Here is a 14,232-nt window from a genome sequence, read left to right as displayed (position 1 = left end):
ATGGTTTGTTAGGTTGTGTGTCTGTTTTTTATAATAAGGGTTTTAAATTGTTCTTTTTAAGATTAGATTTGTACATTATGTATTGTTGTTGTGAGCCGCTCTGAGTCCTTGGAGAGGGGCGGCATACCAATCTAATAAATTATTATTATTATTATTATTAGTAGCAGTAGTAGTAGTAGTTGTTGTAGTAATAGTAGTAGTAGTAGTAATAGTAGTAGTAGTAGTAGTAGTAGTAGTAGTAGTAGTAGTAGTACAGTACAGTAGTACCTCTAGATACGAGTTTAATTCGTTCCAGAAGGGAGCTCGTATGTCGAACAACTCGTATCTGGAACAAATGGCTTTAGACTTTGTTTTTCCCCTCCGAGATAACCAGAAGCAAGGATTCTTGCGCCACCTAGTGGACGCTCGGCTCGTATCCCGAATTTGAGCTGGGGTCTCGAAAAGAAATTTCTCCCCCCTCGTGGCTCGTATCTTGGAATACTCGCACGTGGAGCAGCTCGTATCTAGAGGTACTGCTGTATTATTATTATTATTATTATTATTATTAAGATTATTATTATTAATAATATTATTATTATTATTATTAATATTATTATTATTATTAAGATTATTATTATTATTATTAATATTATTATTATTATTATTAAGATTATTATTATTATTAATATTATTATTATTATTATTAATATTATTATTATTATTGAAATAACCGAGAAACACGGTGGCTAACTTTAAATCTTTATTCTCTGCAGGAGACTAACTAGACGCGGATACACTTTCACTCAGACACGAGCTAGAGAGAAGCGCGTAACATCGGTGGCACTTTCCTTATACTGTATACTGTTTCACCCGGCAACAAGCGACGCCTGACAGCTCTACAAAGATTGGCGCCAAACCGCAGCAGCCAATGAGAAGCAGGTAAACAACTTCTAATACAAACAGTGGATTCTGCTTAACAACTCTGCTTTTAAACTTTACCCAGTTACAGAATATTGTGGAATCTTCTGGTCATAACAATTAGTAGTAGTAGTAGTAGTAGTAGTAGTAGTAGTATTCTGGAGAATTCATCAGAAAGAAAGGAATTTAGTTTTCTTTGATGATTTAGGAGAGAAGGAATTCTTCGGTTCACCGTTGCATTCTAAACTGGTTTAAGGGGATTTCATTCCTTTTAGGTAAAAACTGAGATAAAGGTGGTAGGCTCTGTTCGGGACCGAATGGCCCCTTAACCTTTCCTAGGCTGACCAGTAACTTGTGCCTGACGGATTCGTAAACGCCGCTGTAGCTTGAGAGGCTGCGGTATATAAAAGTGCAGTTCTTGTTGCTGGAGGAACTCTAAGAAAGACACAAACACAAAAGACAAACCGAAAGAGGTGAAAATCAGCCAGGTATTTCGCAAATACTTGTTCTTTCTCCTTCTTTAGGATATTTGATTTCACACTTTCACAGTTTTTCCCCCCGAACGCCATCACTCTGCTAAACAAATAATTCCCTCAACACTGTCAAGCTATTGACTAAGTCTGCACTACTGTTACTACTAGGGTTTTTTTCCTCATCATTCCTATCACACATTTCCTTCCACTTTTGACTGCATGACTGTAATTTGTTGCAGAAAGGAGAGGGAAGGAAAAAGGAAAGGAGAGGAAAGGAAAAGGAGAGGAAGAGGAGAGGGAGAGGAGAGGGAGAGGAGAGGAGAGGAGAAGAAAGGAAAGGAAAGGTAAGGAAAAGGAGAGGAAGAGGAAAGGAAGAGGAGAGGGAGAGGAGAGGAGTGGAGTGGAGAAGAAAGGAAAGGAAAGGTAAGGAAAAGGAGAGGAAGAGGAAAGGAAGAGGAGAGGGAGAGGAGAGGAGAGGAGTGGAGTGGAGAAGAAAGGAAAGGAAAGGTAAGGAAAAGGAGAGGAAGAGGAAAGGAAGAGGAGAGGGAGAGGAGAGGAAGAGGAAAGGAAGAGGAGAGGGAGAGAGAGAGGAGAGGAGAGAGAAAGGAAGGGAAGGGAGGAGAGGAGAGGAGAGGAAAGGAAGAGGAGAGGAGAGAGAAAGGAAGGGAGGAGAGGAGAGGAGTGGAGTGGAGAAGAAAGGAAAGGAAAGGGAAAGGAAAAGGAAAGGAAGAGGAAAGGAAGAGGAGAGGAGAGAGAAAGGAAGGGAAGGGAGGAGAGCAGAGGAGAGAGAAAGGAAGGGAAGGGAAGAGAGGAGAGGAGAGGAGAGAGAAAGGAAGGGAAGGGAGGAGAGCAGAGGAGAGAGAAAGGAAGGGAAGGGAAGGGAAGAGAGGAGAGGAAAGAAGGGAGGGGAGGGAAGGGAAGAGACTACATCTACAGCTGGACTATCGGACTGATTTTCCCAACAACGTCAGCCAGCTACCGTCAAATAAGCTTCAGTTACCTTGTAATAATTACACTAACTTCAATAATTTTGTTACAATTAAACAACCTTTAATGATTTTGTTAAGATTAAGTAAGCATTTATGATTTTTTTATAATAAGCATTTATAATTTTGTAGTGTTTAAATAGGTGCATTTCGTATGAATAAACCGGAAGTTCTCTGATCATTATTTTACAAGTGTACTTATCTTTTTTAAAAAAATCCTATTAGTGATCTGCAAGACTTAAAATTAATGAAATTGGTGGTCTGTGTGGGATGTAAAAGTATGACCTCGGGGGTCCCTGAGGTCCAAAAGATTGGAGACCCCTGCTCTAGGAAAGGAGTCCAATAATCCAAAATGAATATTCGGACTCACCGATCCGTAGAGTCTTCCGTTTCTGCGCATACAAAGGAAGAGTCCACTCTTTGCACCAAAGATCTTCGGATAGCCGCTACCAAACCTTCGGATTACCACAGCACCTGGAAGCAAACGGGTTAAATATTAGGTGAGTTCTTAATGCATATGAACTGATGCGCGCCCCTTACTGACCTCTTAGGAATCTGGAGAGGTCAAACGTGGACAGTCTAAGGGTAAAATGTTGGGGGTTAGGGGATGATACTACGGAGTCCGGTAGTGAGTCCCACGCTTCGACAACTCAGTTGCTAAAGTCGTAATTTTTACAGTCAAGCTTGGAGCGGTTAATATTGAGTTTGAATTTGTTGCGTGCTCTTGTGTTGTTGCGGTTGAAGCTGAAGTAGTCATTGACAGGCAGGATAGTCTTTTGCTTTCACCAAGCTCCAAAGGCTTTCCCGGAGCTGGGAGAGTGTAGACACGTCCTCTCCCATCCGCCTCTGTGTCAGCCAAAAATCAGCTGGCCGGCACACACATGCATGTTGGAGCTGAACGGGGTGTCGCAGCAGGTAGAGTGCTGTACTGTAGGTTAGCGGTTCAAATCTCATCACCCGCTCAAGGTTGACTCAGCCTTCCATCCTTCCCAGGTGGGTAAAATGAGGACCCGGATTGTGGGGGCAATAGCCTAGCTCTGTTAAAAATGGCTATGGCTAACATGATTTAAGCCGCCCTGAGTCTAAGGAAAAGGGCAACATAAAAATCAAACAAACAAAAAAATAAAGAAATAAGGAAATGAAGAAATGAAGAAAGAAAGAAAGAAAGAAAAAAAGAAAGAAAGAAAGAAATGAAATGAAATAAAGAAAGAAAGAATAAAGAAAGAAAGAAAGAAAGAGAGAAATAAATGAAAGAAAGAAAGAAAGAAAGAAATAATAAAGAAAGAAAGAAAGAAAGAAATAATAAATAAAGAAATAAAGAAATAAAGAAAGAAAGAAAGAAAGAAAGAAAGAATAAAGAAAGAAAGAAAGAAAGAAAGAATAAAGAAAGAAAGAAAGAAAGAAATGAAAGAAAGAAAGAAAGAAAGAAATAATAAAGAAATAAAAAAGAAATAAAGAAAGAAAGAAGTGAAAGAAAGAAAGAATAAAGAAAGAAAGAAAGAAATAATAAAGAAAGAAAGAAAGAAAGAAATAATAAAGAAATAAAGAAATAAAGAAATAAAGAAATAAAGAAATAAAGGAATAAAGAAATAAAGAAATAAAGAAATAAAGAAATAATAAAGAAAGAAAGAAATAAAGAAAGAAAGAAAGAATAAAGAAAGAAAGAAAGAAATGAAAGAAAGAAAGAAAGAAAGAAATAATAAAGAAATAAAAAAGAAATAAAGAAATAAAGAAGTGAAAGAAAGAAAGAATAAAGAAAGAAAGAAAGAAATAATAAAGAAATAAAGAAATAATAAAGAAATAAAGAAATAATAAAGAAATAAAGAAATAAAGAAATAAAGAAATAAAGAAATAAAGAAATAAAGAAATAAAGAAATAAAGAAATAAAGAAATAAAGAAATAAAGAAATAAAGAAATAAAGAAATAAAGAAATAAAGAAATAAAGAAATAAAGAAATAAAGAAATAAAGAAATAAAGAAATAAAGAAATAAAGAAATAAAGAAATAAAGAAATAAAGAAATAATAAACAAATGAACAAATGAACAAATAAACAAACAAACAAATAAACAAATATGTAAATGCCAGCAGACATGGCTCCATGTGCCACCTGTGACACCTGTGTCATAGGTTCGCCATCACTGCCTGAGTAGGGGAGTTGGACTAGAAGATCTCCGAGGTCCCTTCCAACTCTGTTATTCAATTCCCAGCACTCCGGAGCCTTCAGGGCTTGATCCCGGACAGACCCCCCCTGCTCCCTCCCTCCCACAGCAGCCAACTCCGCAGCTCCACTGGGAACTTACTGTACGCGGTCAATTGCCGCGTGCCTGACACGCGTCCATTTTGGAGGATCTGTAGGTACAACCTCCCCTTGGGGCTGACAGTGAAGAGGTGCAGCAGTTGACTGGGATGGTTCCAGATGGGGGAGGTGATCTCGGATGCCCAGCAGCAGGCGGTCAGTGGCAGCAGAAGCCCGAGGCTGCGGAGAAACGCTTGAGCCGGGATGGAGAGCATGATGCTCACTTGTCTTGGAAGATGCAGGACTCAAAAGATGATCTGGGTTCCTCTCCTTTGCTGACTACTCACCAATGCTGGGCTCCCTGGTCCTTCAGCCCTGGATTTATGCACGAGGGCTGGAGGGTGGAAGGAGGGAGGGAGAAAAGAAGAGACACCCCCCCTTCCAAAACCATCCAATCATGAAAGAACAAGTGATGGTTCTTCTACCAATGCTCTGCCATTGCAACTCAGAATTAAACCAGTTGTGAACTTCCTGGTCACCCTGTGCTTGACCAGTAAGACTATCTGTTCTAATGCAAATTATTGATGCACTCTGATGCTTGTGGCCATTAGATTTGTACCGTGATCATTCCGTAGTCCACAGCCTTCTCTGTGGCGGCCCCGACCCTCTGGAACCAACTCCCCCCGGAGATTAGAACTGCTTCTACTCTCCTTGCCTTTCGCAAGCTCCTTAAGACCCACCTGTGTCGTTAGGCATGGGGGAACTGAGACATCTCCCCCGGGCATATACAATTTATGAATGGTATGTGTGTATATATGTGTGTTTAGAAATGGGGTTTTTAAATGTTTTAAGTAGAAATTTAGATTTGTTGTAAATTGTCTTTTGCACTTTGTTGTGAGCCGCCCCGAGTCTGCGGAGAGGGGTGGCATACAAATCTAAATAAACATAAACATAAACATATTCATGGAGGGAGTCCCAAAGGTGCTTTTTCAAGGGGCAACTGGACTTTCTGGATTTGCTCCTCCTGAAAAAGCAACTTTGGGACCACTGGGACCTAGATGACTAAGAGTCTTGTTTGTTTGTTTGTTTGTTTGTTTGTTTGTTTGTTTGTTTGTTTGTTTATTTATTTATTAGATTTGTATGCCGCCCCTGTCCGCAGACTTTCAGACATTCATGGAGGTAAAGAGATCGTGTTTCTCTGTAATGTGGAGTCTGAATACAGAAGGCTTTATGTTGCATACAAACACTCGGATATTATTATTATTATTATTATTATTATTATTATTATTATTATTATTATTTATTAGATTTGTATGCCGCCCTTTTCTGAGGACTCGGAGCGGCTCACAACAAGGAAAACAATACAACGAATACAAATCCAATATTTAAAAACAGTTTAAAAACCCTTATAAAAAAACAACCATACAAGCAAACAAACCATGCATAAACCTCAATAGCTTCCTCCTTCTTTCTATTAACACAGTTCTTCATGATAAAACTTGCAGGCTACAACGATCCTCCTGGGACATCAAACAAAATATTTGCATTTAGAGGAAGAAAATGTTTTTTTTCCAGAATCATTGCGCCTGGGCTTCATGCTCTGCATATGTGGACATTTCCTCATAAGAACGTAAGAACATAAGAAGAGCCATGCTGAATCGAGCCAATCAATGAACCTCGTGATTACATCACAAGCAACTGTGTCCTCTTCGCCGACAATGTAAAACTCTTCAACACCACCGATAACACAACTACTCTCCAAAAAGACTTTGACGATGTTTCTGAGTGGCCTAACACATGGCAACTCCAAATCTCAACTAGCAAATGCTCTGTCCTACACATTGGGAAGAAGAATCTGAACTCCAAATACGAACTGAATAATCAAATTATCACAGATAATCCCCACTCGGTTAAAGACCTTGGTACACTAATAACCAAAGATTTACCGTAAGTGCCAAAGCCCACTGCAACAATATAGCCAAGAAGGCTTCAAGAGTTGTAAACCTAATCCTACGTAGCTTCTGCTCTGGCAATCTCACACTACTTACCAGAGCTTACAAAACTTTTGCCAGACCCATCCTCGAATACAGCTCATCTGTTTGGAACCCATCTCTTATCTCAGACATTAACACCCTTGAAAATGTCCAAAGATACTTCACCAGAAGAGCCCTACACTCCTCCACTCGAAACAGAATACCTTCGAGACTAGACTTTCAATCCTGGGCCTAGAAAGCTTAGAACTAAGACGCCTTAAACAAGATCTAAGTATTTCCCACAAGATCATATGCTGCAACGTTGCCTGTCGGCGACTACTTCAGCGTCAACCACAACAACACAAGAGCACACAACAGATTTAAACTTAATATTAACCGCTCCAAACTTGACTGTAAAAAATATGACTTGGGTAACCGAGTTGTCGAAGCGTGGAACTCATTACCGGACTCCATAGTGTCATCCCCAAACCCCCAACACTTTACCCTTAGATTATCTATCCAGATTCCTAAGAGGTCAGTAAGGGGCGAGTACAAGTGCACTAGAGTGCTTTCCGTCCCCTGTCCCATTGCTCTCCTATATCTCCTATACCTTTCTTCTATTCCTATATCTCTTCTTCTATTCTTTCATTGATATGTTATATTACTATATCTTCTTTTCTATTATTTCTTAGATATATTTTACTATGAGTATCTCCTCTGTAACCTTCATCATGTGTTTTACTATGTGTATATAGATATATACCCACTAAAACCCTCATTGTGTATAAATAAATAAATAAAGCCCATAGGGTCCAGCATTCTGTGTCACACAGTGGCCATGGGGATCTTGAGCAGAAAGACAAGGCAAAACCCTCCCTTTCCCTTGACCCCCAACAAATGGTACTCAAGGGAATCCTGCCTGCATCTCCCCAGTTAAGTCCTATGAAGCAGGGAGATCCTGGTTCTGGTTAGGGTTTAGGGTTGAATGCATAGTTGACAAGTCTGAAAAAGTCCCATTGTGTTGAATGTTAAGGTACACTCAATCCAGACAAGAGGGAGTGTCTGTGAGTCTTGCCTCCCAAGGACAATTCTATCTGTCCATCCATTACCCTGGGGGGGGTTATTGACCCCCTCAGAGAGGGTCCGCAACTTGGGCGTCCTCCTCGATCCACAGCTCACATTAGAGAAACATCTTTCAGCTGTGGTGAGGGGGGCGTTTGCCCAGGTTCGCCTGGTGCGCCAGTTGCGGCCCTATTTGGAACGGGAGTCATTGCTCACAGTCACTCATGCCCTCATCACCTCGAGGTTCGACTACTGTAATGCTCTCTACATGGGGCTACCTTTGAAGAGTGTTCGGAAACTTCAGATCGTGCAGAATGCAGCTGCGAGAGCAATCATGGGCTTCTCTAAGTATGCCCATATTACTCCAACACTCCGCAGTCTGCATTGGTTGCCAATCAGTTTCCGGTCACAATTCAAAGTGTTGGTTATGACCTATAAAGCCCTTCATGGCACCGGACCAGAATACCTTCGGGACCGCCTTCTGCCGCACGAATCCCAGCGACCGGTTCGGTCCCACAGAGTGGGCCTTCTCCGGGTCCCGTCGACTAAACAATGTCGTCTGGCAGGACCCGGGGAAGAGCCTTCTCTGTGGCGGCTCCGACCCTCTGGAACCAGCTCCCCCCTGAGATTAGGATTGCCCCCACCCTCCTTGCCTTTCGCAAACTCCTTAAAACCCACCTCTGCCGTCAGGCATGGGGGAACTGAAACATCTCCCCCTTGCCCATGTTGTTTTGGTGTTAGATTGATTGTGTGCTTGTTTTTTAATATTCTGGGGTTGTTTTTTTATGAATTTTTTAGCTTAAAATTGTAATTGGATTGGTGGGTATTGGATTTGTTATTATGTATTATTTTTACCATTGTTGTGAGCCGCCCCGAGTTTTTGGAGAGGGGCGGCATATAAATCCAATAAATAATAAAAATAATAACAATAAAAATAATAAAAAATCTAATCTAATCTAATCTACACATTGCTGCCTCCTTCACAAGATCTTGGGTGGATTTGGGAATTTGTGACATAGCAGGGAATTATTTCTCAAGGCATGAGAATGGTTTATGTATCTATTTACTGTACTCATAGTCACATTCACACTTTTTCTGTAGTTTTATGTACACTTGACAAAATAAATAAATGAATATAAATAAATCCTGCTTGGAACTCGGGGAGTCATTGCACTGAATCAAACCAGAAATGACCAATAAAGACACTTTTCTTCTTTGAAAAACATGAAACGTTTATTTTGTCTTCATCCAGAGGCAGAATTGGAGGAGGCCAGAATAATAGACATCATAAATATACTTATAAATATACCATCAATATGTAAATAATCCAAATAAATAAATAAATAGAAACATTCTCATTGTTAGATATTTTTCCAGGATGTTCTTGTGAACAAATCCCATCAAAGCACTCACTTTTTTTTAAGGGTACATACGTCCCTTTTGAAAACTTTGATAAAACATTACAGTGTTCCATGTTCCATGTTCAGCACAGTCATCGAATCTGAATGGATTTGGGGGCAGAGGTGTTACCTTCATCCGCCGCCCCACCCCAAGCTGTTTCTTAAAATAATTTTTGCCTGGCTAGAGGTGTAACAAGCAGGAAGAGGGAGCTTGTGATCCTGCTGTATAGAGCGCTGGTGAGACCCCATTTGGAATACTGTGTTCAGTTCTGGAGACCTCACCGACAAAAAGATATGGATAAAATTGAACGGGTCCAAAGACGGGATACAAAAATGGTGGAAGGTCTTAAGCATAAAACTTATCAGGAAAGACTTTATGGACTCAATCTGTAGAGTCTGGAGGACAGAAGGAAAAGGGGGGACATGATCGAAACATTTAAATATGTCAAAGGATTAAATAAGGTTCAGGAGGGAAGTGTTTTTAATAAGAAAGTGAACACAAGAACAAGGGGGCACCATCTGAGGTTAGTTGGGGGAGAGATCAGAAGCAACGTGCCCTATTTGGACAGGGAGTCATTGCTCACAGTCACTCATGCCCTCATCACCTCGAGGTTCGATTATTGCAACGCTCTCTACATGGGGCTACCTTTGAAAAGTGTTCGGAAACTTCAGATCGTGCAGAATGCGGCCGCGAGAGCCATCGTGGGGCTTCCTAGATTCGCCCACGTTTCTGCAACACTCTGCAGCCTGCACTGGCTGCCGATCGGTTTCCGGTCACAATTCAAAGTGTTGGTAATGACCTTTAAAGCCCTACATGGCATTGGGCCAGAATACATCCGGAACCGCCTTCTACCGCACGAATCCCAGCGCCCGATAAGGTCCCACAGAGTTGGCCTTCTCCAGGCCCCTTCGACCAAACAATGTCGTTTGGCGGGCCCCAGGGGAAGAGCCTTCTCTGTGGCAGCCCCGGCCCTCTGGAATCAACTCCCCCCGGATTTTAGAACTGCCCCCAGCCTCCCTGTCTTTTGCAAATTACTCAAGACCCACCTTTGTCGCCAGGCATGGGGGAGTTAAGTTATCCTTTCCCCCTAGGCCATTAGAAGTTATGTATGGTATGTTTGTGTGTATGTTTGGTTTTTATAATAAGGGTTTTTAGTTGTTTTATTAAATTGGATTGTTACATGTTGTTTTTTATCATTGTTGTTAGCCGCCCCGAGTCTGCGGAGAGGGGCGGCATACAAATCCAATAAATAATAATAATAATATAATAAAATATTAACTGAATCAGTGCAGCGGTTAAGTTAGTAAGACGGGTTGTAAGTGAACCAAGACTCCCCTGAGGACATTGCCACCATCACAAAGACGAATCAGCAGCCAAGCATCTGATTTTTTGATCACCGGGATCAAAATCAAAATGGCCGCCAAAATGGCCGCCGGTTGTTCATGTGAAAAACATTCCTAAGTCCCTTTTCTTTTTTAAAAGCGCCATTGTAACTTGGATCTGTCGCTAAATGAACTGCGGTAAGGTGAGAGCTACCTGTATATAACCCCATTATTCTGAACAATTCATTTGAGATGAAGGAAAAAGGAATTTAGTTTTCAGTTCAGGTGAGACGTCTTGGGGTTCAAGAACCCATTCGGGGGCTAGGAAATCTTCGACTCAGCGTGGCGCCGTTTGGGTCTCTCTCTTCAGAATTTGAGTTCGTCAAGCAAGGGTGGATGCCCACCTCATCCGGGGTTTCTTCCGGCATCTTTCCCGCCAAGATGCCTCCACAGATTTCAGCATCATCGTCCCTGGCGTCGTCTTCTTCCTGAGGCGCCGAGGCGCTGAACTGGCTCAAGGGGATTTCATTCCTTCTGGTTAAAAACTGAGAGAAGGTTGGCGGGTTCATATTGGGAAACAACAATTGCTTCGCCTTCCCCAGACCGACCAGGTAATGGTACCTGGGGGATTGGTAAATATCGTAGCCGTTTTCCAGCATTGTGTGTTTAAAAACACAATCCTCGTTGCCGAAGGAATTCTGAAGGAAAGAAACACGAAAGGTTAAGACAGAGGTGAAAAATCAAGCCAGATCTTACGGTAAAAAAAATACCACATCCAAGGCACATTTTTTATTTCTTTTTACAAAAATAATCTTTACTAAACATTTAAATTAAAACAAACAAACAAAATTTGACTGACAAAACATATAAACATACATTGCGTATCACAAGCACACATTTTGCCACAACATAATTTGCCTTTTGTACATATTTCGTATCAGTTAAGTGTATTTACAATGGTTTATTCTTATTCAGTTGCATAACTATCAGTCTATGTTGTTGCTTATATCCTAAGATTTTTATTAATATTGCTTCTTCATTGCTTATTTGACCCCTATGACAATCATTAAGTGTTGTACCACATGATTCTTGACAAATGTATATTTTATTTTATGTACGCTGAGAGCATATGCACCAAGACAAATTCCTTGTGTGTCCAATCACACTTGGCCAATAAAAAATTCTATTCTATTCTATTCTATTCTATTCTATGTGTGTTTAAACTAAATCATTACGTAAAAGATCTACTTCTCAACAGTGTTCCCTCTAATTTTTTGGGGGGTGGGCAGAAAAGTATAGTGTCTGAGCGGCAGTCCCTTTGGGACTGGGCGGCAAAGAAATAATAAATAAATAAATAAATAAATAAATAAATAAATAAACAAACAAACAAACAAACAAATAAATAAAAAACCCACCCTGTTTTGCCTCAGAGAATTTCAAAATAAAATACTGTACTGTGTGTCTATAACAGTGAGCTCATAATAGGGCAACTCTATCAATATCAAAATGGCACTTAAATAGTTGAGCTAGTTTCAAACTAGATTTTGATTTTCTTTCTCTCTTCCTTACTCCCATTCTTTTTCTTTCTCTTTTCCTTCCTCTCTTTTTTCTATATGTTTCTCTCTCTTCCTCTCTCTCTCCTTCCCTCTCACTCTTTCCCTCTCGGCTTCTGGGCAGGTTTGGAAAACTCTGAGTTGATGATGATTTTTAAGTGAGCGATTGCTCACTGCTCAGCTTAGAGGGAACTATGCTTGTCAATCATACTATCGATTTTATATTTTATATGTAACGTAGCTTCTGCTCTGGAAATCTCACACTACTTACCAAAGCTTACAAAACTTTTGCCAGACCCATCATAGAATACAGCTCATCTGTTTGGAACCCATACCACATTTCTGACATTAATACCCTCGAAAATGTCCAAAGATACTTCACTAGAAGAGCTCTTCACTCCTCTACCCGAAACAGAATACCCTACGAAACTAGACTTACAATCCTGGGTCTTGAAAGCTTAGAACTACGATGCCTTAAACATGATCTAAGTATTGCCCACAAGATCATATGCTGTAATGTCCTGCCTATCACTACTTCAGCTTCAACTGACTACTTCAGTTCGTAAGTAAAGGTACCACTGTATTTGGGAAGCACTGATATTGACTGACGCGGACAAAGCTCACTTAGCAACCGAAAGGTTGGGCTCCAACGGGGTCATAAAATGAGGACTTCATGGCTTGACTGCACTAGGAAAGGAGTCAAATAATCCAAAATAAATATTTTGGACTCACCGATCCAAAGAGATTTCCATTATTGTCCATACAAAGGCTAAGTCCGCTCTTCGCACCAATAATCACGACATAGCCGGCATCTTCAGTTTTGATCGTCAAAGCACCTGGAAGTGAACAGGTTAAATATTAGATCTCTGTTAATTTAATAATTATAAATCAGAAATAGTAAATTCAAATATCAGAATACTGATTATCTGATGCCTTCCCGGTCTTCCCAAATTCTGGCCAATTGTGGCAAAACATTTGCCTCCAGCCTCGGTCAAATAGGCAAGACTCTCTTTTTTAATGACCCTAAAAATCCCTTAATTCAGGGAAGCGTTTGAGCAACTGGATGGAGCTGAGCATTTACTGGCTGGACATGCAACATGAGAAAATATTATTTTACTGAAAGAGTAGTAGATCCTTGGAACAAACTTCCAGCAGACGTGGTTGGTAAATCCACAGTAACTGAATTTAAACATGCCTGGGCTAGAAGAACAATAAGGAGCCTTCCAACTTCTTCTATTGAATTCCTAGCCCTCTGGAGCCTCGAGGTGTGCGTGTGTGTGAGAGAGAGAGAGATCCTGGACAGGTCCACTACCTCCCTTCCTCCATCCCTCCGGGTGGACTTACTATGCACGGTCTGGGACGGGCTGCCGTCCACGCGTCCGTCGGGATGGATCTGCAGGTGGAAGTTCCTCCTGGCGCTGGCGGTGTAGAGGTGCACCAGCTCGTCGGCGTTACTCCAGATCGGGGAGGCGGCGGAGGGTGCCCAGCCCCAGGCGACCAGAGGCAGCAGAAACCCGAAGGCGCGGAGGAAGGCTGGAGGAGACGCGACGGGGCGCATGGTGCTACGCTTGGAAAGATGCAGGAGGACCCGAAAAGGCGATCTTGGTTCTTCTCCTTTGCTGACCGACTTGCCGATGCTGGGCTCCCTGGTCCTTCGGCCCCGGTTTTATGCAGGACGGCGGGGCGGGGGGGGTGGAAGGGGGGGCGGGAGAAAGGAAGAGGCATCCTTGGCTCCCCCCTCCTCCCTCCCTCCCTCCTTCTTTCTTTTCTGGTCTTTTTTAGCAGAGCAACATTTTAGGAGCGCCCTCCAATTTCAGGAAGAAGGGGAGGGGGGAGTGAGACTTCCCCAAATAAGGTATTTTTTGAAGGGAGGGGGGCACACCGGTCAAAACTTTGCCCCGTTATCTGAAAGAGGAAGGCAGGAGAGCAAAGAGCACTTTCGAGTTATATGCCGCTTCGGTAATGCTTGTGAGTTCTCTCTAAGTGGTTTACAGGGTCAGCCCTGTTGGCCCCCAATAATCTGGGTTCTCGTTTAACAGATTTGGGAAGGATGGAAGGCTGAGTGAACCTGGAGGAATGCAGGTGCCTCCACGTTTCTCAGTTATCCATCCCTTCAATCCCATTCTTGTTCCTTTATATTCTGCCTTCTCTCTCTTCCTTTCTTTCTTTCCACTTTTTCTTCCATTCTTTTTCTTTCTTTCTTTTTTCTTTCTTTCTTTCTTTCTCTGTCTCTTTCTTTTCTTTCTTTTTTCTTTCTTTCTTTCTCTCTTTCTCTGTCTCTTTTCTTTCTTTTTTCTTTTTTCTCTTTCTTTGAAACTTTTAAAACTTT

At 41.4% G+C, this 14,232-nt stretch overlaps 2 protein-coding genes across 2 annotated transcripts; both read right to left on the bottom strand.

Annotated features, from left to right (window-relative positions):
- Positions 1-1,125: 1,125 nt before the first annotated feature.
- LOC139168924 (fibroblast growth factor 23-like) lies at positions 1,126-4,867 on the bottom strand. The gene is made up of 3 exons (XM_070754702.1): positions 4,657-4,867; positions 2,727-2,830; positions 1,126-1,332 (listed from the first exon to the last, which is right to left on the bottom strand). The coding sequence occupies exons 1-3, from the start codon at positions 4,865-4,867 to the stop codon at positions 1,126-1,128; spliced, it is 522 nt and encodes a 173-aa protein (XP_070610803.1).
- A 5,785-nt stretch (positions 4,868-10,652) lies between these two features.
- On the bottom strand, positions 10,653-13,461 carry LOC139168922 (fibroblast growth factor 23-like). The gene is made up of 3 exons (XM_070754700.1): positions 13,248-13,461; positions 12,636-12,739; positions 10,653-11,048 (listed from the first exon to the last, which is right to left on the bottom strand). Exons 1-3 carry the CDS (start codon positions 13,459-13,461, stop codon positions 10,653-10,655), a joined length of 714 nt encoding a protein of 237 aa, XP_070610801.1.
- Between the last annotated feature and the right edge of the window lie 771 nt (positions 13,462-14,232).

This window comes from Erythrolamprus reginae, chromosome 6, assembly GCF_031021105.1.
Source record: "Erythrolamprus reginae isolate rEryReg1 chromosome 6, rEryReg1.hap1, whole genome shotgun sequence".
NCBI classification, from domain to species: Eukaryota; Metazoa; Chordata; class Lepidosauria; order Squamata; family Dipsadidae; genus Erythrolamprus; species Erythrolamprus reginae.
Note: the sequence above shows the minus strand (reverse complement) of the source record. Positions and strands in the feature narration are given on the sequence as shown.